Here is a 24,267-nt window from a genome sequence, read left to right as displayed (position 1 = left end):
GGTGGAGCACAGGGTATCGCTGTACGTGGACGACCAGCTCCTGTACATATCGGACCCGCTGGCTGGGATGGACAGTATACTCGGAATATTGAGAGAATTTGGCAGGTTTTCAGGGTACAAACTGAACATGGCTAAAAGTGAGATGTATGTAGTGCAAGCGAGGGGCCAGGAGAACAGTTTGAAGAGGCTGCCATTTAGGATGGTCGGAGAAGGTTTCTGATACTTAGGGATACAGGTGGCACGAGACTGGGGCAGGCTGCATAAGCTAAATTTGACTAGAGTGGTGGAACAAATGAAGAGCGAGTTCAGGAGATGGGATGCACTCTCGCTATCACTTGCGGTGAGAGTGCAGACGGTAAAGATGACAATCCTCCCAAGATTCCTGTTTATTTTTCAGTGCCTCCCAATTTTCATCCCGCGGTCCTTCTTCAAAAGGGTCAACAAGATTATTATGGGCTTTGGCTGGGAAGTGCCCGTGGGTGAAGAAAGCAATGCTTGAGAGGAACCGTAGCAAGGGGAGGGCTGGTGTTGCCGAACCTCAGCAACTACTACTGGGCGGCCAACATAGCCATGGTAAGGAGTTGGATGGTGGGTACAGGGTCTACTTGGGGGCGAGTGGAGGCGGCTTCGGGCAGTCTGATCTCCATTATACGGCAACCACCGATTCGGCCCTGGGAGTATCGATGGTGGATTCCGGGCGTGGCGGCAGGCAGGGGTGGGAAGGATGGGCGATGAGCATGAGGGCCTTGGAGCAGAAATTCGGACTAGTAAGAGGGAATGACTTTCGATACTTTCAAGTGCGTGACTTCATACCTAGACAGGTCCCATCCTTCCCACGACTCCCACCAAAGGGGATCCAGGACAGAGTAGTGTCTAGGGCAGAGGTAGGAGAGGGGAAAGTCTTGGATATTTACCATGAACTTATGAAGGGGGAGGAGTCCCAGACAGAGGAACTGAAGCTCAAGTGGGAGGAGGAACTCGGCGAGTAGATGGAGGAGGGGGTATGGGGGGAAGCCCTGAGTAGGGTAAATTCAACTGCAACATGCGCTAGGCTCAGCCTGATTCAGTTTAAGGTCGTCCACCAGGCCCACATGCGCTAGATGTGCGGGAGGGCCAGCAAATCACGTCCACATCTTCTGGGCATGCCCAAAACTTAGGAGATACTGGGAGGGATTTCCGAACGTCATGTCCCAGGTACTGAAAACTAGGGTGGTGATGAGTCCAGTGGTGGCAATGTTTGGGGTCTCGGAAGACCCAGGGGTCCAGGAGGAGAGGGAGGCCGACGTCTTGGCCTTTGCTTCCCTGGTAGCCCGGTGACGTATACTGCTTGCATGGAGGGACTCAAAGCCCCCAAAGACCGAAGCATGGCTCTCGGACATGTCGAGCTTTTTCAGGCTGGAAGAAATTAGGTTCGCCTTAAGAGGTTAGCCCTCTTAGGGTTAGGGTTCGCCCAAAGGTGGCAACCATTCATCGACTTCTTCGCGGGGAATTAGATATCAGCGGGGGTGAGTGTAGATTCGGGTAGAATAGAAGGGATAAATAGGCGGGTCCTATTTATGAGAGGTGTGGTCTGTTGCACTATGTTTCTGCTTTGTGTTGATATTTGCACATTACTGAACACTGTAACTGTTTACAATGCCAAAAATACCTCAATAAAATTGTTCATTAAAAAAAGAATATGTCATGACCTCTAATAAATCTCTAAGCACAAAACGTCACATCTGAAACTCTCATTCTTCATATGGAAACAGCTCAAAGCTTGTTTCTCCAGCAGTATTATCTAGCATTTTGGCGCACCAGAGGAAACGGCGGCTTTGCAACATAAAAGATGAAAAGTTACATTACCAGTCAAAGCCAAGAAAATTATTTGATAAAATAATAAAAGTACAAAGATATAAATTAAGAAATATAAAGGCTTAATTAATGTATAGGATTACAAATGAGAGTTATAGCCATTTCTGAGAAATATGCCTACAAGGAGCTGGCTACACCTACTTTTCATAAAATGTCTTTGGATCGGAAGCGTTAGCTAGTTGCAGTCCTTAGTGTTATTAATATTAACATTATTACAAGTATTTAAATTTTTGATTTATTTTGTGAGAACTGATCTTTTTTCAGTTACGATCATAGAACATAGAATAGTACAACACAGAACAGGCCCTTCGGCCCTCGATGTTGTGCCGAGCATTGTCCAAAACCAAGATCAAGCTATCCCACTCCCTGTCATTCTGGTGTGCTCCATGTGCCTATCCAATAACCGCTTGAAAGTTCCTCAAGTGTCCGACTCCACTATCACAGCAGGCAGTCCATTCCACACCCTAACCACTCTCTGAGTAAAGAACCTATCTCGGACATCCCTCCTATATCTCCCACCCTGAACCTTATAGTTATGCCCCCTTGTAACAGCTACATCCACCCGAGGAAAGTCTCTGAAAGTCCACTCTATCTATCCCCCATATCATCTTATAAACCTCTATTAAGTCACCTCTCATCCTCCTCCACTCCAAAGAGAAAAGCCCTAGCTCCCTCAACCTTTCCTCATAAGACCTATCCTGCAAACCAGGCAGCATCCTTGTAAATCTCCTTTGCACCCTTTCCAATGCTTCCACATCCTTCCTATAGTGAGGTGACCAGAACTGCACACAATACTCCAAATGGGGTCTCACCAGGGTCGTGTACAGTTGCAGCATAACCCCGCAGCTCTTAAACTCAAGCCCCCTGTTAATAAATGCTAACACACTAGAGGCCTTCTTCACGGCTCTATCCACTTGAGTGGCAACCTTCAGAGATCTGTGGACATGAACCCCAAGATCTCTCTGTTCCTCCACATTCCTCAGAACCCTGCCGTTTACCCTGTAATCTGCATTCAAATTTTTCTACCAAAATGAATCACCTCACACTTATCAGGGTTAAATTCCATCTGCCATTTTTCGTCCCAGCTCTGCATCCTATCAATGTCTCTTTGCAGCCTACAACAGCCCTCCACCTCATCCACTACTCCACCAATCTTGGTGTCATCAGCAAATTTACTGACCCACCGTTCAGCCCCCTCCTCCAAGTCATTGATAAAAATCACAAATAGCAGAGGACCCAGCACTGATCCCTGTGATACACTGTTGGTAACTGGTCTCCATCTGAAAATTTTCCATCCACCACTACCCTCTGTCTTCTATGTGACAGCCAGTTATTTATCCAATTGGCCAAATTTTCCTCTATCACATACCTCCTTACTTTCTTCATAAGCCGACCATGGGGAACCTTTTCAAACGCCTTACTAAAATCCATGTATACAACATCAACTGCTCTCCCTTCACCTACACACTTAGTTACCTCCTCAAGAATTCTATCAAATTTGTGAGGCAAGACTTACCCCTCACAAATCTGTTTTGACTATCCCGGATTAAGCTGCATCTTTCCAAATGGTCATAAATCCTATCCTTCCGAACCTTTTCCATTAACTTACCGACCACCGAAGTAAGACTAACCGGTCTATAATTACCAGGGTCATTCCTATTCCCTTCCTTGAACAGAGGAACAACATTCACCACTCTCCAGTCCTCTGGCACTATCCCCGTGGACAGTGAGGACCCAAAGATCAAAGCCAAAGGCTCTGCAGTCTCATCCCTTGCCTCCCAAAGAATCCTTGGATATATCCCATCTGGCCCAGGGGATTTGTCGACCCGAAGGTTTTTCAAAATTGCTAATACATCCTTCCTCAGAACATCTACCTCCTCCAGCCTACCCGCCTGTATCACACTCTCATCCTCAAAAACATGGCCCATCTCCTTGGTGAACACTGAAGAAAAGTATTCATTCAACGCCTCTCCTATTTCTTCTGACTCCATGCACAAGTTCCCACTACTGTCCTTGACCAGCCCTAACCTCACCCTGGTCATTCTTTTATTTCAAACATAAGAGTAAAAAGCCTTAGGGTTTTCCTTGATCAGACCCGCCAAGGACTTCTCATGTCCCCCCCAGCTCTCCTAAGCCCTTTTTTTTAGCTCAGTCCTTGCTACCTTGTAACCCTCAAGCGACCCAACTGAGCCTTCTTTTCTCATCCTTACATATGCTTCCTTTCTCCTCTTCACAAGACATTCAACCTCTTTTGTGAACCATGGTTCCCTCACACGGCCATTTCCTCCCTGCCTGACAGGGACATACCTATCAAGGACACGCAGTATTTGTTCCTTGAACAAGCCCCACTTTTCATTTGTGCCTCTCCCTGGCAGTTTCTGTTCCCATCTTATGCTCCCTAATTCTTGCCTAATCGCATCATAATTACCCCTCCCCCAATTATAAACCTTGCCTTGCCGTATGGCCCTATCCCTCTCCATTGCAATAGTGAAAGACACCGAATTGTGGTCACTATCTCCAAAGTGCTCTCCCACAAACACATCTAACACTTGGCCCAGTTCATTACCCAGTACCAAATCCAATGTGCCCCCCCCCCCCCCCTTGTCGGCCTATCCAGATATTGTGTCAGGAAACCCTCCTGCACACACTGTACAAAAACTGCCCCATCCGAATTGTTCGACCTATAGAGGTTCCAATCAATATTTGGGAAGTTAAAGTCACTCATGACAACTACCCTGAGACCTCTACCCCTATTTATAATCTGTTTTGCAATTTCTTCCTCCACATCTCTATTACTATTTGGGGGCCTATAGAAAACTCCTAATAACGTGACCGCTCCTTTCCTATTTCTAACTTCGGCCCATATTACCTCAGTAGGCAGATCCCCTTCGAACTGCCTTTCTGCAGCCGTTAAACTATCCTTGATTAACAATGCTACTCCTCCACCTCTTTTACCACATTCCCGACTCTTACTGAAACATCTATACACCAGAACTTCCAACAACCATTCCTGTCCCTGTTCTAATCATGTCTCCGTAATAACCACAACATCGTAGTCCCAAGTACCAATCCACGCTCCAAGTTCACCTATCTTATTCCGGATGCTCCTTGCATTGAAGTAGACACACTTCAACCTACCTTTCTGTCTGCCGGTACACTCCTGCGACCTTGATACCCTCCTCAGTACCTCACTACTCTCAACACTGGCTTCTGGACTACAGCTCGTTTTCCCATCCCCCTGACAAATTAGTTTAAACCCCCCCTCCCCCCGAAGAGCCGTAGCAAATTTCCCTCCCAGGGTATTGGTGCCCCTCTGGTTCAGGTGCAAACCGTCCTGCCGTCCTGTCTGTACAGGTCCCACCTTCCCCAGAATGTGCTCCAATTATCCACGTAACTGAAACCCTCCCTCCTACACCATTCCTGCAGCCACATGTTTATCCACACTCTCTCCCTGTTCCTCACCTCGCTAGCACGTGGCACCTGCAATAAACCAGAGATGACAACATGGTTTGTCCTGGCCCTCAGCTTCCACCCTAGCTCCCTAAATTCCTGTTTTAAATCCCCGTCCCTTCTCTTACCTATATCGTTGGTACCGATGTGTACCCTGACTTGACTGTTCCCCCTCCCCCTTATGGATTCTGAAAACACGGTCCGAGACGTATATATATAAGTTGTCTACAAGGCATGTTGAAGATAATATTTACCTACTCGATTGTCATAAGCATATGCTATCTCAACGTTTGTACATGCATTACACATTTAAGCTGGTGATTCTCTGAAGTTCGATTTGAACTGAATTAGAGGAATTATTTACAGACTGTGGATTTGATCAAATTATGATATAATGTAAAATAGTTTCCAGTAGGCTGCTCTACAGCTCGATGAGTAAATCATGCAAACATCCCTTGAACACACTCCACAGGATTGTCACGTAACAATTTGAGTTCATCACCCATAATAGGGAATCAATAATTTAGTAACATGTTTCAGAGTAAATAAGTAACGAGTATTGTGTATAATTAGGGTAAACTTGTTACGTTAAGTATCAGAGAACCTGAATATTACTGATAGTTTATAAAAGCTTGTTAAAGTATATGGCATTCATGAAATGTTACCTTTGAAGATATAAACCGAATAATCGTGTGGCTCAAAATTGTGGGAAATTTGTTTCTTATTTTTTTTAAATTTAGAATACCTAATTCATTTTTTCCAATTAAGGGGCAATTTAGCGTGGCCAATCCACCTACTCTGCACATCTTTGGGTGTGGGGACGAAACCCACATTCATCACGGTGAGAATATGCAAACTCTACACAGACAGTAACCCAGGGCTGGGATCGAACCCAGGACCTCGATGCTGTGAGGCAGCTGTGCTAACCACTGCGTCGCAAATCGTGGGAAATTTGAGTTAGTCTGCTTTGTCACCTCCGTTTGAGATTATAACAATTAATTAATTGCAACAATTAATTTAGCCTGAGTGTACTGGATTAAGTTCACTAGTGAATTAGTTGTCAGAAAGTTAATTAAGACTACCCAATGGAGTTTTCTGATCAACTCTGGTGTCCAGGAGAACAATGCTGGATTCTTGAATACTATAGTTAATGGCCGAATGGAGGCAAAAGCACAACGGGGTGCAGAACAGTTCCAAGTCAAAGTTTCTTAAATAATGAGTTTAATTGTAGCCATGATTTGGGGACATGGCAGGGGGCAAGAATAAATTCCCAACACATAGAAAGAGCTGGATTGCAACTTCTCATTTAACTGCCCTCAATGTAATTTCTGTCCAGCTCAAAAGAAGTGATAGAAAGATTTCTATCCACCTCAATCCAAAATGTAAGATCCTAAAGGGGAAATGTTCCCTTTAAATTAGAAATGTTTCCCTTAAAACATTCCGGCTCAACATAGTTAAATGATTCACAATCTGTTTCACACATGAACTTGGGAATTTTCACTTCAGTGAGCACCAAGGTTAGTGCACGGGTTTGCCTCCTGAGGGCTGCATTACGATATGGGTAACAGAGTGTAAAATATTGCATCAAGCAAAACTGGGTCAGTTCTGTTCTTTCACTCGTAACAAAGCTTTTTTCAAATAACATCTGTGAAATGGAAACATCTTCAAAAATGCTGCGTCACCTCCTATATGTGTAATAAAACCAGACTGTTGGGAGTTGTGGATTGTTTCTCAAGACATCATTCAAATACCATTAATTATACTGACTTTTCTTGCTCCTCTCAATGTTTTTTTGTGCTGGAAATACAAGTTGCGTTGTGTATTGATAGATTTCCCATTGCATCGCTCACAGTTGAGTTGGATGATTTGTAATAAAAGAGTCTGTCGCAGTTGTGTGGATTGAAATGCTAGGTTTGTAAAGAAAGAATTAAGGTAGTGGTTGGAAATATGTAAGAAATGCATTGGGGAATAATTTAACCTGATAGCTAAATATGGATAGGAACAATTCAGATGAAATAAACAGGGAGAAAGAGGGAAGCAATAAATAACAGGGCAGGAAATATGTTCGAGTTATTCCCCACCCCCAACCTCTTCTTTCTCCTAAGAACATTGGATTGGATTGGATTTGTTTATTGTCACATGTACCGAGGTACAGTGAAAAGTATTTTTCTGCGAGCAGCTCAACAGATCATTAAGTACATGGGGAAGAAAAGGGAATAAAAGAAAACACATAATAGGGCAACACAAGATATGCAGTGTAACTACATGAGCACTGGCATCGGATGAAGCAGACAGGGTGTAGTGTTAATGAGGTCAGTCCATAAGAGGGTCATTTAGGAGTCTGGTGACAGTGGGGAAGAAGCTGTTTTTGAGTCTGTTCGTGCGTGTTCTCAGACTTCTGTATCTCCTGCCCGATGGAAGAAGTTGGAAGAGTGAGTAAGCCGGGTGGGAGGGATCTTTGATTATGCTGCCCGCTTTCCCCAGGCAGCGGGAGGTGTAGATGGAGTCAATGGATGGGAGACAGGTTCGTGTGATGGACTGGGCGGTGTTCATGACTCTCTAAAGTTTCTTGCGGTCCTGGGCCGAGCAGTTGCCATACCAGGCTGTGATGCAGCCCGATAGGATGCTTTCTATGGTGCATCTGTAAAAGTTGGTACAGGTTAATGTGGACACGCTGAATTTCCTTAGTTTCCTGAGTAAGTATAGGCGCTGTTGTGCTTTCTTGGTGGTAGCGTCGACGTGGGTGGACCAGGACAGATTTTTGGAGATGTGCACCCCTAGGAATTTGAAACTGCTAACCATCTCCACCTCGGCCCCGTTGATGCTGACGGGGGTGTGTATAGTACTTTGCTTCCTGAAGTCAATGACCAGCTCTTTAGTTTTGCTGGCATTGAGGGAGAGATTGTTGTCGCTACACCACTCCTCTAGGTTCTCTATCTCCCTCCTGTATTCTGACTCGTCGTTATTCGAGATCCAGCCCACTATGGTCGTATCGGCAGCAAACTTGTAGATGGAGCTTTAAGATGGACATTAATGGACATTAAGATGGACATTAAGCTTGGTCCATCATTCAAGAGAATCATATACATCAACTCCATCTTCCCACACTTTCACAATAACCTTTCGTACCCAAAAGTCTATCCATCCATGTCTTGGATATACTCTGGACAGCCCTCTAGGATAGAAAAGTAAAAATATTCACACTGCTTTGGGTGAAGTCGTAATTGGCCAACCCCTTATCCTAAGACTGTGTTCCCATGTTCTAGATTCTCCAGTGGGGGATAAATTACTCTCAGTATTAACCCTATCAAACCCTCTAGAATTGTAAGTTTCAATGAGATCACCTCTTATTCATCTGCATCCCAGGAATTTAAAGCCAAATCTATTTAATCTCACGCTAGAGGATAATTCCCTTTTCCCAATCCAATCCCCCTCTAGGTGTATAGGTCCACAGGTCACTGAAAGGGGCAACACAGGTGGAGAAAGTAGTCAAGAAAGCATACGGCATGCTTGCCTTCATTAGTCGGGGCATTGAGTATAAGAATTGGCAAGTCATGTTGCAGCTGTATAGAACCTTAGTTAGGCCACACTTGGAGTATAGTGTTCAATTCTGGTCGCCACACTACCAGAAGGATGTGGAGGCTTTAGAGAGGATGCAGAAGAGGTTTACCAGGATGTTGCCTGGTATGGAGGGCATTAGATATGAGGAGCGGTTGAATAAACTCGGTTTGTTCTCACTGGAATGACTGAGGTTGAGGGTCTACAAAATTATGAGGGGCATAGACAGAGTGGATGGTCAGAGACTTTTCCCAGTGTGGAGGGGTCAATTACTAGGGGACATAGGTTTAAGGTGCGAGGGGAAAAGTTTAGAGGAGATGTACGAGGTAAGTTTTTTTACACAGAGGGTAGTGGGTGTCTGGAACTCGCTGCCAGAGGTGGTGGAAACAGGGACGATAGCGACACTTAATGGGCAGCTTGACAAATACATGAATAGGATGGGAATAGAGGGATACGGACCCGGGAAGTGTAGAAGATTTTACTTTGGATGGGCAGCATGGTTGGCGCAGGCTTGGAGGGCCGAAGGGCCTATTCCTGTGCTGTACTTTTCTTTGTTCTTTGACTAGGAGATTTTCACAGTAATTTCATGGAAGCCTACTTGTGACAATAAGCGATTATTATTATTTCCCTTTTCTCATTGTCCCCTTTCCATTTCCCTATTCCCAGTTACATATTCTCATTGTCCCTTCCCATTTCCCTATTCACATTGCCACCTGTCATTTCCATATTCTCATTGTCTCCTTCCCATTTCCAGTCTCTTGCCACCTTCCCATTTCTCTATTCTCATGCCACCTTCCCATTTCCCTATTCTAATTGGCCCCTTCCCATTTTCCTATTCCCATTACTCATTGCCCTCTTCCTATTTTCTTATTCTCATTGCCACTTGCCATTTCCCTATTCTCATTGCCACCTTCCCATTTCCCTGTCCCCATATTCTCATTGTCCCCTTCCCATTTCCCTATTCCCAGTTTGTCTCATTGCCCCCTTCCCATGTCCCTATTCTCATGTCACCTTCTCATTTCCCTATTTCCATACTCTCATTGCCACCTTCCCATTTCCCTATTCTCATTGCCACCTTCCCACTTCTCTATTCTCATTGCCACCTTCCCACTTCCCTATTCTCATGTCACCTTCTCATTTCCCTATTCCCACACTCTCATTGCCACCTTCCCATTTCCCTATTCTCATTGCCACCTTCCCACTTTTCTATTCTCAATGCCACCTTCCCACTTCCCTATTCTCATTGCCCCCTTCCCATGTCCCTATTCTCATGCCACCTTCTCATTTCCCTATTCCCACACTCTCATTGCCACCTTCCCATGTCCCTATTCTCATGCCACCTTCTCATTTCCCTATTCCCACACTCTCATTGCCACCTTCCCATTTTCCTATTCTCATTGCCACCTTCCCACTTCCCTATTCTCATTGCCCCTTCCCATGTCCCTATTCTCATGCCACCTTCTAATTTCCCTATTCCCACTCTCATTGCCACCTTCCCATTTCCCTATTCTCATTGCCACCTTCCCACTTCTCTATTCTCATTGCCACCTTCCCATTGCCCTCTTCCCATTTCCCTCTTGTCATTGGCCCCTTGCCATTTCCCTATTCACATTTCTCATTGCCCTCTTCCTATTTCCTTATTCTCATTGCCACCTTCCCATTTCCCTGTTCTCATTTCCCCATTCTCCTCTCCATTGCCCTCCTCTCCCATTTCTCCCTTCCCAGTTCCCCATTCCCATACACTCATTGCCACCTTCTCATTTCCCCATTCCCCCCTCTCCATTGCCCTCCCATTTCCCCCTTCCCAGTTCCCCATTCCCATACACTCATTGGCCCTTTCCCTATTCTCATTTACCCTTTCCCATTTCCCCATCCCCCCTCACCATTGGCCCCCCTCCCATTTCCCCCTTCCCAGTTCCCCATTCGCATACACTCATTGGCCCTTCCCATTTCCCCATCCCCCCCCTCCCCTCCCATTTCCCCCTTCCCAGTTCACTCTCCATTGCCCCCCCCCCCGCTTTGCCCTCGCACCCTCTCACTGACAGCCTGAGGCCGCCCCCCCCCCCACCATTGGCCCCCCTCCCATTTCCCCCATCCCAGTTCCCCATTCGCATACACTCATTGGCCCTTCCCATTTCCCCATCCCCCCCTCCCATTTCCCCATCCCCCCCTCCCATTTCCCCCTCCCCCCCTCCCATTTCCCCATCCCCCCCTCCCATTTCCCCATTTCCCCCTCCCCTCCCATTTCCCCCTCCCCTCCCATTTCCCCCTTGCCAGTTCACTCTCCATTGCCCCCCCGCTTTGCCCTCACACCCTCTCACTGACAGCCTGAGGCCGCCCGCCCCCCGCCGGCCCCAACCCCCTCCCGGCGACAGACCTCCTCGGGGTGAATTCCGCACGGGATGCGGGTGGGGTGCCCGCCGGCTCGCTCGCCTTCACCCTCGCCCGGCCTCTGGCGGGATTTTTCCCTCCGGCAGCGGACGAACGCTTCCCGCCAAAAAAGGGGGAACGGCCGCGCACGCGGTGCGGGCACGCTGACGTGCTGACGTCACCGGGCACCGCTGACGGCACGCTTCCACCGTCATGACGCCAGGTCAGGGCGGGCGGGACCAATCCCCTATTGCGTCATGGCCAGGTTGACTTGTCCCAAGCAGGTCTCCCCTGTTGAAGGTTGGTGACAGGTATGGTCAGGGGGCAGCTTGCAATCACCTTCCCTGTCAACAAGGGGAATTCCCCAATAATACTCACCAACTCACCAACTCAAGGAGCAGTGAGACAGTTATTGGAAAACAGCGAATGCCAAATAAAGCATAAGGATGGAGCCAGACTACTCCGCTCTGAATCCAAGTTAGTGTCTTTCATAATCCCCCCAGATGATTGTGACATGTGGGTTTCCAAACTCCACTCCCCAGAAACATTTCTCTCATAATAATGCTTTCCCATCATGTTTTCCAAATGACACGTCCAAAGAAAGCGCCCACTCCACTTTTAACAGCAAATCCAGTCCACGATTTTACACCAATCCCTTTAGATACGATTTCTTTTGAGTTGGGCGGCACGGTAGCATAGTGGTTAGCACAATTGCTTCACAGCTCCAGAGTCCCAGGTTTGATTCCTGGTTTGGGTCACTGTCTGTGTGGAGTCTGCACGTTCTCCCCCGTGTCTGCGTGGGTTTCCTCCGGGTGCTCCGGTTTCCTCCCACAGTCCAAAGATGTGCAAATTAGGTGGATTGACCATGATAAATTGCCCTTACTGGCCAACAACATTAGGTGGGGTTAAGAGGATAGGGTGGAAGCATGTGCTTAAGTAGGGTGCTCTTTCCATGGGCTAGTGCAGACTCGATGGGCCACATGGCCTCCATCTGCACTGTAAATTCTATGATCTATGATCTGCTGTGCAAAATGCTCACCATAGCCTCAACTCTCGATTCTCAGACTGCATTAAAAATGACACCAAATATTTCATCTACCTCTGAAGTCTGCTGCCCCACGTTAAATCTAGTTACTGCAATTGGCTCTTTAACTCAAAACACTTTGTTTACTGTTTCTTGAATTGTTCAGAACAATACCTCTTCATTCATCTGAGGAAGGAGCAGTGCTCCAAAAGCTGGTGTTTGAAACAAACATGTTGGACTTTAACCAGGTGTTGTAAGACTTCTTACTGTGCTCTTAACTTGTGGTTTCTTAAACGTTCTTTCTGTCCCAATTCCCTTGGTATCTGGACTGTAACTTGTACTTTAGGAAACTGTCCTCTTTGTAACTTCAGTCCTGTCCAGTCTTTCTCCTGGCAGATTTGAGGGATGTTTCCTGCCCCTGGTCCTATTTCCAATTGCCCTAGCTTCCAGTTAAAATTAAAAACAAAGGAAAGCCCTTCTCTCTGGAATGTGGCCTCCTGTTGCTGAGCAATGACAGCTGGTTTATTTATTCTTCATGCTTTAGCCCTCTCTGAGCACAATAGAAACACAGTTGGAACTTAACCATTCTTACACATACAAACACCGTTGTCCAGCATGAATCTAACTATAGGGTTTACCTTCTGGGCACAGGAACATTAAATTTAACACACTTAAAACTATACCTGGCCAGAATTTTCCATTTGGGAGACTATGTTCTCCCACCAGAGGCGAATCACCTCTGATTTGTGCTCGTGCAGGAAGTAAATTAATACATGGCGGGGATTGAGGGATTCAGTAGTGAATCCCGCTACCGGCCACCCAATTTGAGCAGGTGGCCCGATAGGGAGGTCCAGGGGCTGGGCACCCTCCACCACCCACAATGCAATTCCACCACACCCCCACTCCAGGACTTTCTGGGTCTCACTCCCCCCAAAGTATGAGCGTTACCCGACCCCCCCCCCCCCCCCCACACCCTCCAGAAATCCCTATTGCAGAAATCCCTGTAAGAGAGTCCCACCAGAAACCAACTCCCCCTCCCCCCCCCCCTTCAATTCCAGGGACCATTGCTTGGAAGTCCTCCCTTATACAGGTCCCTGATTCGAAGCCACCCATTATACAGAACTCTGCCTGGAATCCTTCCATTACTGGGACCCCTGCCTAGCAGCCCCCTTACAGAGATGGCTGCCTGGAGGCTAGAGAGCAGTCCAGACAGGGACAGTGAGAAAAAAAAATCACTGCTTTAAAACTCACCTGTGCAATACAGGCTGCGATTGACAGCTTGCACACACCTAGCTGTCTTGATTGTTTAATCTAATTTCCCTTCACACTTGAGTGGATTTCAGGTAGCCTGCTGTGAGACTAACCACAATGTTTATAAATATTTAGCTATGATTGACAGCTCTTGGACCACATCAAAGGCAGCTAAGTACTCTCATTTCCTCTTTATCTCAGCAGAAAGCACGGGTTTATTGTGGGAGTCGCTCATCTGATAGGGTCTCTGGTGGGGAAGGGTCAGTGGGGGTTCTGGTGTGGGTGCGGTGGGCAGAATTTGCATTGTGGGAATAGGGGGAACCCTCAGATGGCGTTTGGGGGCAACTCCCTAAAATAGTTACCCTCTTGGCCCACTGCGAGGTCCACCGCACCAGGATCAAGCTGGGCAATACCTTCATCAATTCTCGCCCACGTGAATCCCAGCCCAAAGGACCGGAGAATCACAGACTTGGAGAATCCGATGCCCAGCCCAATAACAGGATGCAAACAGGTCAATTTGTCCAAGGGGCAGAATGGTAGCACAGGTTCGATTCTTGCTTGGGTCATTGTCTGTGCAGAGTCTGCACATTCTCCCCGTGCCTATGTGCGTTTCCTCTGGGTGCTCCGGTATCCTCCCACAACTCCTGAAAGATGTGCTTGTTAGGTGAAGTGGATATTCTGAACTCTCCATCTGTGTACCTGAACAGGCGGCGGAATGTGGCGACGAGGGGATTTTCACAGTAACTTCATTGCAGTAGTGATGTAAGCCTACTTGTGACAATACAGATTATCATTATTATTATTTGCATCCTGCCGCATCGACACTACCACCAAGGAAGCACAACAGCGCCTATACTTACTCAGGAAACTAAGGAAATTCTGCATATCCACACTAACTCTTACCAACTTTTACAGATGCACCATAGAAAGCATCCTATCGGGCTGCACCACAGTCTGGTATGGCAACTACTCGGCCCAGGACCGCAAGAAACTTCAGAGAGTCATGAACACCGCCCAGTCCATCACACAAACCTGCCATCCATCCATTGACTCCATCTACACCTCCCGCTGCCTGGGGAAAGCGGGCAGCATATTCAAAGACCCCCCCCCCCCCCCCCCCCCCCCAGCTTTCTCACTCATCCAACTTCTTCCATCGGGCAGGATATACAAAAGTCTGAGAACACACACAACCAGACTCAAAAACAGCTTCTTCCCCGCTGTTACCAGACTCGCGAATGACCCTCTTATGGACTGACCTGATTAACACTACACCCCTGTATGCTTCATCCGATGCCGGTGTTATGTAGTTACAATATGTACCTTGTGTTGCCCTATGATGTATTTCCTTTAATTTTCATTTACTTAACAATCTGTTGAGCTGCTTGCAGAAAAATACTTTTCACTGTACCTCGGTTCACGTGACAATAAACAAAATCCAAATCCAATGATTGTGGGAATGAATTGGAGAGGGATTAAGAATGAATTGGAAATGGGAGTGATAATGAACCTGGCGGCACACTGGTTAACACTGTTGCCTCGCAGCTCCAGGGACCCGGCTCAATTCTGGCTTCGGGTGACTGTCTGTCTGCACTTTCTCCCCGAGTCTGTGTGGGTTTCGGGGACAGGATTCAGGGTTGAGGTGTGGGCTTAAGTAGGGTGCTGTTTCTAATGGCCAGTGCAAACCCGATGGACCGAATGGCCTCATTTTGACCAGTGGGATAGGTCCAGACGTGTCTCGAAACTATTAGATCAGCTTGACCGTTTTCCCATCATGCTCTGAAATAGAGCCTCAGCCACAGGTGGTACGGCTATAATCCCCACTCAACTCTCGATTCCATTGCATTTCTGGGAAGATATGTGTATCTTCCTTTGTGAAGACAGAACTGAAGTAACATTTTAATTGCTCGGCCCTTTCCTTGTTCCCTGTTGTAATTTCTATTATATCTTTGCTGTGAAAGGGCAAATATATGACAGGGTGGATGGAGAGAAGCTATTTTTCCTGAATGGGGAGTCCAGAACAAGTAGACATAGCCATGAAATTACAGGTAAGGGTGGCATGGCGGTGCAGTGGTTAGCACTGCTGCCTCATGGCACCGAGGTCCCAGGTTCAATCCCGGCTCTGGGTCACTGTGTGTGGAGTTTGCACATTCTCCCCGTGTCTGCGTGGGTCTCACCCCCACAATCCAATGCAGGATAGGTGGATTGGTCACGCGAAATTGCCCCTTAATTGGAAAAAATGAATTGGGTACTCTAAATTTATTTTAACAAAATTAAAATTCCAGGTAGACAATTCAGGAGTGATGTCTGTAAGCACATATTCAGGACCTCTCTGCCCAACCACCCAGCCTCCCCCCAGTAGACCGTTGAGGGTTAGTTCACAATTTCAAAGTTGAGGTTGATAGACCTCTGCTTGGCAGTATTAAAACCAGTATTGAACCAAGATTAAATAAATATCAATTAAATAAAAGATCAATTAAATAAGATGTCCATAATCTACATGAGTGGATTGAATGGCCCACACCGGTTTCAACATCCTTAGTCGCTTATTGGTGTTCCTGCTCTAATTTATTCAAGTGTTTCAATAATCTTGCACAAATGATGAGTTTGTATGTGTAACCTGGTGTAGCTAATACAGTATCTATACACACACAGAGCATCTCTCAACCTCAAACGGTTCCCTGACAGTCGTGTGCCAGACTCCTTCGTCTGACTCGAGTTTACAGATTAGATCCATGCGTGGTATCATTAGTAATAATAATCTTTATTTGTGTCACAAGTGGACTTACATTAACACTGTGATGACGTTACTGTGAAAAGCCCCCAGCGCCTGTTCGGGTACACAGGGGGCGAATTCACAATGTCCAACTCACCTAACAGCACATCTTTCGGGACATGTGGGAGGAAACCGGAGCGCCCGGAGGAAACCCAAACAGCCACAGGGAGAACGTGCAGACTCCACACAGACAGTTACCCGAGCCGGGAGCCGAACCTGGGACCCTGGCGCGGTGAAGCAACAGTGCTAACCACTGTGGTACCGTGCTGTCCAAACAACCAGTTTTTGCATCTGTTAGGGTACCATTGTGTGCCAATAATCTGCCAACCCCAGGAATATTTGGACCTTTTGTTGCGCTGCAGCAGGAAGTAAACTCAGCAACAGTACTCGCTCAGACGTTTTAGACCCGTCCCCATTCATTTGGCGGCCAAGGTCTGCCAATTCAACGACCCCAAAGTTAACAAACCTCAGCTTCGACCGTCAGCACCATCTTGCTCAACCAAGTGGCACACTGGTGATGTGGCAAGGTGTTTGTCCCACACATTGAAAACAGCAGTCACCTACACTTGCCTAAATGCAATGCCAGATTCAGCAGGTTGGAACCCACCGCCTCTGGCTTGTGCCAGATTTGTTGTACATCTCAAAGGGCATAATTGTGAATTCGTACCAGGAGGCAGCGACGGTGGAGCACGCTCAGGCCCCAGCGCATGGCAGTGCCAGTCTACTTTGATCAGAATGAGAGCTGCAAGGTACTAGTATCGCCCAGCTTCTCAACCATCCATATAAAGGCTTCATTCCCGAAAGAATTTGCATGTACGTCGCATTAATGTCTCAAAGCATTTTACAGCCAATGAGGTACTTTTGCAGTGTAGCCACTGCCGTTCTGTAGGACAACTGAATTGTACACAGCAAGGTCCCACAAGAAAAGCAATGAGATAAGGACCATATCACTGTTTATGTGATGTTGGTTAGGGGATGAATGTTGGCCAGGATATTTGAAAGAACCCCCCTCCTCTTCCTCAAAATACTACTGTAGGATATTTTACATTCACTTGGTTTCACATCTCATCTAAAAGTCAGCGCCTCGGACTGTGCAGCACTCCCTCAGTCTAGTTTTGGTTTACCGAAGACTCTGAAGTGTGACTTGAACTCAGTACGCTGTGATTCACATGAGGGGAGAGTGCTACCCACAGAAGGATGGCTGACACTATTATTGACAGCGCACCAACAAGATTCAGCACAAATATCTCTCAATAAGTGGTCAGCTCAATCACATTTTTGCAATGTAACTCACTGCATCCCTTGGAAATAAACTTGGCACTGTTACAATAACAAACTTATGGAATTTTATTAATTTAATTGAACTTTATGTCACATAAATTGAGTACGAACAAAACAATTGCAGAAATAGAGACCCCGTCTTCACGTACACATAGACTTGTGGGCAATGGGAAACCTGGGCCCTACATCCGCACAGTCATGGACGTCTGTAACATTGCATTGTAAATAAAGGTGTTATTGAATGGTACAAACTGCTTTGTGATGATTTTGATGGCCTCCTGGGCAGCAGCTCCTAGGGAAATAAAAAAAGAAATCAATCACACAGATTACTGTTCGCCACCTCACACACAACTGGACACAAAGCCTTTGGGGACTCCGGGTTGCTGACAAAGAAGGCTGCACAATAGGTACGTCAGAAATCCCAGCCAGAACCCAGGATCTGGGGAGAAGGCGGAATTGTGATGATATCACTGCTTTAGTCATCCACACGCTGAGACTGGGGGAGAAGGCTTTGAATCCCACCCCAGCAGCTGGATAAATTCAAGTAAAATCTATAAATTTGGAATGAAAGCTAGTCTCAAGTGTCATCAATTATTGTAAAAACCCATCTGGTTCATTAATGTCCTTTTAGATGTGCAGGTTAGGTGGATTGACCCTGCTAAATTGCCCCTAAGTGTCCAACATTTAGGTGAGGTTACGGGGATGGGGAAGTGGGCCTAGGTGGGGTGCTCTTTCAGAGGGTTGGTGCAGACTCGATGGGCCGAATGGCCTCCTTCTGCCCTGTAGGGATTCTATGATATGAATGTGTAATTACTCCACCAGATTTCCAGCATATCTCTAGGTTTTTGGATGCAGGAGGTGGGTGTGAAGGCATTTACCTCCTGATCCACGTTCTCACATCGTGAAGCTGCCACTTGGGAAAACCGGACAAGTGTTAAAGTTTACAGCCTTATCATATTTAAAGTTGCAACCATTCTCCTTGGATCTGGCTGGTTGTCCAAATTCTAGTCTCAGTTAAAGCTTGAAATGAGTGAGTTAAAGGCAGATTTGAGCCAGGAAACATTTTTAAGACTTTAACCACATCCCTGTACCTACATAGATACATCGAGGATAGGAGCAGGAAGAGGCCTTTTGGCCCTTCGAGCCTGCTCCGCCATTCATCACGAACATGGCTGATCATCCAACTCAATAGCCTAATCTGCTTTCTCCCCTTAATCTTTGATCCCATTCTCTCCAAGTGCTATATACAGCCGTTTCTTGAATATAATCAAAGTTTTAGCATCAACTACTTCCTGTGGTAATGAATTCCACAGGCTCACCAACTCTTTGTGTGAAGAAATGTCTCCTTATCTCTGTCCGAAATGGTTTACCCTGAATCCTCAGGCTGTGACCCCTGCTTCTGGACACACCCATCATTGGTAACATCTTCCCTGCAAATATACCCATTAAAAAAAATAAGCCTTCTGTTTAAAAAGACCACGGGCAGGATCTCCGCCGGCGCCCGGGGGGGGGTTTCCCGACGGCGTGGGGCTGCCCCACAATGGGAAACCCCATTGACCGGCCCGCGTAACGGAGCATCCCGCCGGCGGGTCGAGGCAGAAATGTGGCGGGGCGGAGAATCCAGCACCATGTTTGTTGTAAAATATATTGTTTTCTGTTAATCCCATCTGACCGTAACTCATTGGCTGATGCTGTACTGTCAATACTCACTGTGAACAAAGGGCCTGTGTCTGAATGGAATGTTCAGGGAAAGGAATGGGTTTTGAGGGAGGGTTTGATTTGGTGCCAGCACTATACAAATATGATTAGGCACAGAGAGGTGTGGATTAATGGTGAAAGATCAGGAATGTTCAGGAGCAAAGGGAAACAGGTAAACAAATCACTAAAATAGTTACAAAAAGTAACTTGAGTAAAAGTCATCTGAGGAAGGAGCAGTGCTCCGAAAGCTAGTGTTTGAAACAAACCTGTTGGACTTTAACCTGGTGTTGTAAGACTTCCTACTGTGCTCACCCCAGTCCAACGCCGGCATCTCCACATCATTACAAAAAGTAAGGAAGAAGACTAACAGAAAGTTGGCCTTTATCACAATGAGACTGGATTACCAGCAGGTAAGAAGTGATGCAATTCTGGATGCTGCACTTCAGGAAGGATATACTGATCTTGGGAGAATGCAGCACAGATCCACCAGAATGAAATGGACCATAAAGGGCTAAATGATGAGGACAGGTCGAATGCACATGGCTCAAAACCCCTCGGCACTACTGACTCAAGGGGATATCACGATGTTCAAAATGGTTAAGGAATTGGCCAGGATAGTTAGGGAGAAACATTTCTCTCTGACTGGGAAAGTCCAGAACAATGGGGCAAAACCTTAATTCAGGAGAGAGATCAATACGACAGTATTTCCACACGAAAGGTAGTGAAAATCTGGAACACTCCCCCAAAAATGCTGTGGGTGCTGGAGGGACATTTGAAATTCAAGACCGAGATTAGATACATTTCTGTTAGGAAAAGGCATGACGGGATAACGACAAGAGGACGAATCTGGAGAAAACAGAGCTGATGCACTGATTAACCGTGATCCGATTGAACAGCAAAACATTCAAGCCAGCATCTTACAGTGAAAACCTTGGAGAAAGGGCAGGAGGAGAAAGTAAACAAAACAAACCAGTTCACATTTCAACATAACTAAGGTGACAATTAGCTGCGATCAGAGATAATCCAATGAAAAGAAACATACCTCCCAAAAATGAGGCAACAGCATGTGGTTCTGAAGCACCATAGCGACAGCTGAAAGAGAACAATAATGCTCTTAGAAACTGTATGCAGTTAATAGCGGATTTAACCTGTCTAGAAAACATAGTTGCCATTTTCCCTGGAAGGTACATTAAAGGTGTCTATTCCACAGAGCTTTACGAGATTGTGGAATAGACACAGAGCATTTTGATTGTGGATTAGACGCAGAGCGTTATGAGATTATGGAATAAACAGAACATTATGAGATTATGGAATAGGCTATGGAAGTCAGTGATTAACCATTCCCCTCCTGATATAGTTTCAGGGTGCCAACGCAGTTGGTGCAAAGGAAATCCTCACATTGATATAGTGTCAGGGGTCTGGAGCAGCCGGTGCAGGAGATTGTGGAATTCCCACATTGATACATTTTGGGTGTGATCTGAAGGAGTTAGAGGAGGGCAAATTGAACAATAACACATGTGAACCTCTCCCAGCCACCGTGCCCTTATAGACATCGCCCACTGAGCTGCCTCTAGATAAGATGTTGAGTGAGACACAGAACAATTCGGCACAAACGTACAATTCATGGATGTAGTCATCCTTCACAGATACCGAGACACCCCATTCCTGCAGCAGGCTGACCACGCACGATTTCAGCTTTCCAATGTCCTCTTCAACTTGGTTATTATAAACACCTGCCAGAAGAAGAATTTGTTACCTGCTCAAAACATAGCATGTATGCTTAAAAAAAAATAATTATATGCGCGTCCTGCCCTCCCCAATGTTGGGATACAGTTCCACCGTGATCCAGTCCTTAATCAGTAGAGATTCCAGTACGAGGCCGAGTAAAAGCAAGAACTATGGTTTCTTCTCTAACCAACAGCCAATCACCATAGAAAGCATTCTTTCTGGTTGTATCACAGCTTGGTATGGAGCCTGCTCTGCCCAAGACTACAGGAAACTATAAAAGGTTGTGAATGTAGCCCAGTCCATCACGCAAACCTGCCTCCCATCCATTGACTCTATCTATAAAACCAGCTGCCTCAGAAAGGCAGCCAGCATAATTAACGACCCCACGCACCCCGGACATACTCTCTTCCACCTCCTTCTGTCAGGAAAAAGATACCAAAGTTTGAGGTCACATTCCAACCGACTCGGGAACAGCTTCTTCCCTGCTGCCATCAGACTTTTGAATGGACCTAACTCGTATTAAGTTGATCTTTTCTCTACACCCTAGCTATAACTGTAACATTATATTCTGCAGTCTCTCCTTCCTTCCCTATGTACGGTATGCATTGTTTGTACAGCATGCAAGAAACAATACTTCTCACTGTACACTAATACATGTGACAATAATAAATCAAATCAAACAGCTACTGAGGAAATTCATACCCTCAATTTTTATTATTATTTTTTTAATTTTAGAGTACCAATTTTTTTTCCCCCAATTAAGTTGCAATTTAGCATGGCCAATCCACCTCGCCTGCACACCTTTGGGTTGTGGGGGTGAGACATATGCAGACACGGGGGGAATGTGCAAACTCCACACGGACAGTGACCCAGGGCCAGGATCGAACCCGGGCCCTCGGCGTCGTGAGGCAGCAGTGCTAACCACACACCCCCGTGCCATCCTCATCATACCCTCAATTGATGCACCAGCTGAGATAATTAATTCTGGGAACAAAACTTGGGTCCTTCTAGTCTGCAAGCTTATTTTCCACACTCAAGGTGGTCCACTCTGCCATCATATTCTTTCAGCAAGCAGAATTACTCTGTTGGGAGCACATGTTGGTAGGACCTCCAGAGCTTCGACAATTTTTAGCAATAGTTCCATTGTTAATTTTAAATCTAAAATTGCTAAGATTTTAGTTAACCAGAGGGATATGGGGCAAACGTTGATGCAGGAGGACAGGTACAGTCCAAGGATGTCTTTTCAGTGATGAAGAACGTTTTGAAATGTCATCACTATTGTAACATGGGAAGTGTCACAGCCAACATGCACATCAGCTCCACTATCTGCTTTAGTGATGCTTTTTGATGTACAAATGTTGGCCAGTACTCCAGGGAGAACTCCTTGCTCTTCTTCAAAACAGTAACGTGGAATGTTTCACACCCACCCAATTGGGCTCCGATTAATGTCCCATTCCTCAGTGTGGTACTGGAGTGCCAGCCTAGATCTTTGATTCAAGCCCTGGAGCGGGCCTCAAACCTACAACCTCCTGACTCAGAGGGGAGGGTTACTATCTACTGAGCCACAACTGACACAGGGAGGATCGCTGCCGGGAGCTGAAGATATTCAATATGTAGATACAATGAATCTCAATCTGAAGATTCTATGCCTGGTGAGCTACTAGTCAGGAAATAGATATCAGGAGATGGTGGTGAACCTGATGTGGGGATTACATACCTGGGTATCGCCCATGCTGCCTGTGAAAACAATCGACAGCTCGTAGCATTATGTACAAAACCATTTCACTGTCGAGATTCTCCATACACGATGCTTGAAGGCAAAAAGATATAGCCATGAGCGAGATGTTTACAGCCCTAGTGTACAAGGGAGGTTAAGCATGTTCAAAGGGGGTTGAAACGAACAGGTGGGTGTGAACTGTAAAGGATGGGATTCACAGCCAGGAGTTGCCAAGTGAAGGGGATGAGGTAAAGCAACCACTTCATCTGCAAACAAGGAGTGCTCTGATCTTTTCCAGACTTGAAATGGTTTTCACATAATTGAGGAGAGTACAAGACAGACAAATATTGCATTTCCATTTCTATCTGAAGTGTACCAGATCACCCACCATGCTTCTGCACTGTGAGACTCATACAATGAGCTGTTTGGGTCTCGGGTCAGACTGCTGGCGAGGTTTTTTTCCTTTTGCACAATTTGGGAATGAGGAGTTTGATAAAGGATACACAGCAGGGAATAAACTGCAAGATGGCCAGGTGCCGGACATTCCAAAAACTGCAGACAGCATCGGTAATAACTGTGGCTTTAGCCTGTCTCCTCCCTTGAGATGTTCCTTAAAACCTACCTCTTCGATCAAGCTTTTATCTACTTACTCTAATGTCTCATTCACGCACTCCAGTACAGATGCAGACCGGCGGCTGTGTGCACCATCTGCAAGATGCACTGTAGCAACTCGCCAAGGCTCCGCCAAAGCACCTTCCAAACCCATGACCTCTACCACCTAGAAAGACCAGGGCAGCAGACACATTGAAATACCACCACCTGCAAATTCTGCTCCAAGCCCTTCACTATTCTGACTTGGAAATATATCGGCCGTTTCTTCACGTTTGCTGAAACTCCCTCCCTAACACCTCATAGCCTTCAGCTCACCCCACCACCTTTTCAAAGGCAAGTTGGGATGGGAAATAATTGCCAACAATGCTAGCCTTGCTCATCGCTCTTGTGAAGCAGCTTGGGAAGTTTTACTATATTAAAGGTACGAGATAAATATAAGTTGTTGATGTTATATATCTCTGAAGAGGTGTATTGGCTATCCCTCGCTAACACTAGAGTTTACACGGATTGTTGATCTTGGCTTCTGAATAAGGCAGAACAAAGAAAAGTACAGCACAGGAACAGGCCCTTCGGCCCTCCAAGCCCGTGCCGACCATGCTGCCCGACTAAACTACAATCTTCTACACTTCCTGGGTCCATACCCCTCTATTCCCATCCTATTCATGTATTTGTCAAGATGCCCCTTAAACGTCACTATCCTCGCATCTTAAAACCTGTGCGCCCCAGTAGTTGACCCGTCTACCCCGGGGAAAAGCCTCTGACAATCCACTCTGTCTATGCCCCTCATAATTTTGTAAACCTTTGTCAGGTCGCCCCTCAACCTCCGTCGTTCCAGTGAGAACAAACCGAGTTTATTCAACCGCTCCTCATAGCTAGTGCCCTCCATACCAGACAACATCCTGGTAAATCTCTTCTGCACCCTCTCTACAGCCTCCACATCCTTCTGGTAGT

The 24,267-nt window shown here is 46.3% G+C and overlaps 2 protein-coding genes across 3 annotated transcripts in view; both read right to left on the bottom strand.

Annotated features, from left to right (window-relative positions):
* The window catches only part of terb1 (telomere repeat binding bouquet formation protein 1), a 192,031-nt gene extending 180,700 nt beyond the window's left edge, over window positions 1–11,331 (bottom strand). Inside the window, exon 1 of one of the 2 annotated variants that reach the window (XM_038806219.1) lies at window positions 11,240–11,331. The gene's annotated coding sequence lies outside the window, so the exon portion shown is untranslated. The remainder of the gene's footprint in view (window positions 1–11,239) is intronic. The other variant, XM_038806220.1, reaches the window with a different exon arrangement.
* A 6,272-nt stretch (window positions 11,332–17,603) lies between these two features.
* The window catches only part of nae1 (nedd8 activating enzyme E1 subunit 1), a 46,584-nt gene continuing 39,920 nt past the window's right edge, over window positions 17,604–24,267 (bottom strand). The window contains exons 17-20 of the mRNA XM_038806218.1: window positions 22,705–22,797; window positions 20,878–20,992; window positions 20,302–20,351; window positions 17,604–17,853 (exon numbers count right to left, since the gene is read on the bottom strand). Coding sequence (XP_038662146.1) covers window positions 17,744–17,853; window positions 20,302–20,351; window positions 20,878–20,992; window positions 22,705–22,797 — 368 coding nt within the window. The 3' untranslated portion in view covers window positions 17,604–17,743. The remainder of the gene's footprint in view (window positions 17,854–20,301; window positions 20,352–20,877; window positions 20,993–22,704; window positions 22,798–24,267) is intronic.

The sequence above is a fragment of the Scyliorhinus canicula genome, chromosome 9 (assembly GCF_902713615.1).
Source record: "Scyliorhinus canicula chromosome 9, sScyCan1.1, whole genome shotgun sequence".
In the NCBI taxonomy this organism is placed as follows: Eukaryota; Metazoa; Chordata; class Chondrichthyes; order Carcharhiniformes; family Scyliorhinidae; genus Scyliorhinus; species Scyliorhinus canicula.
The sequence above is the reverse complement of the archived record's forward strand: the minus strand, read 5'-3'. Positions and strand labels throughout refer to the sequence as shown.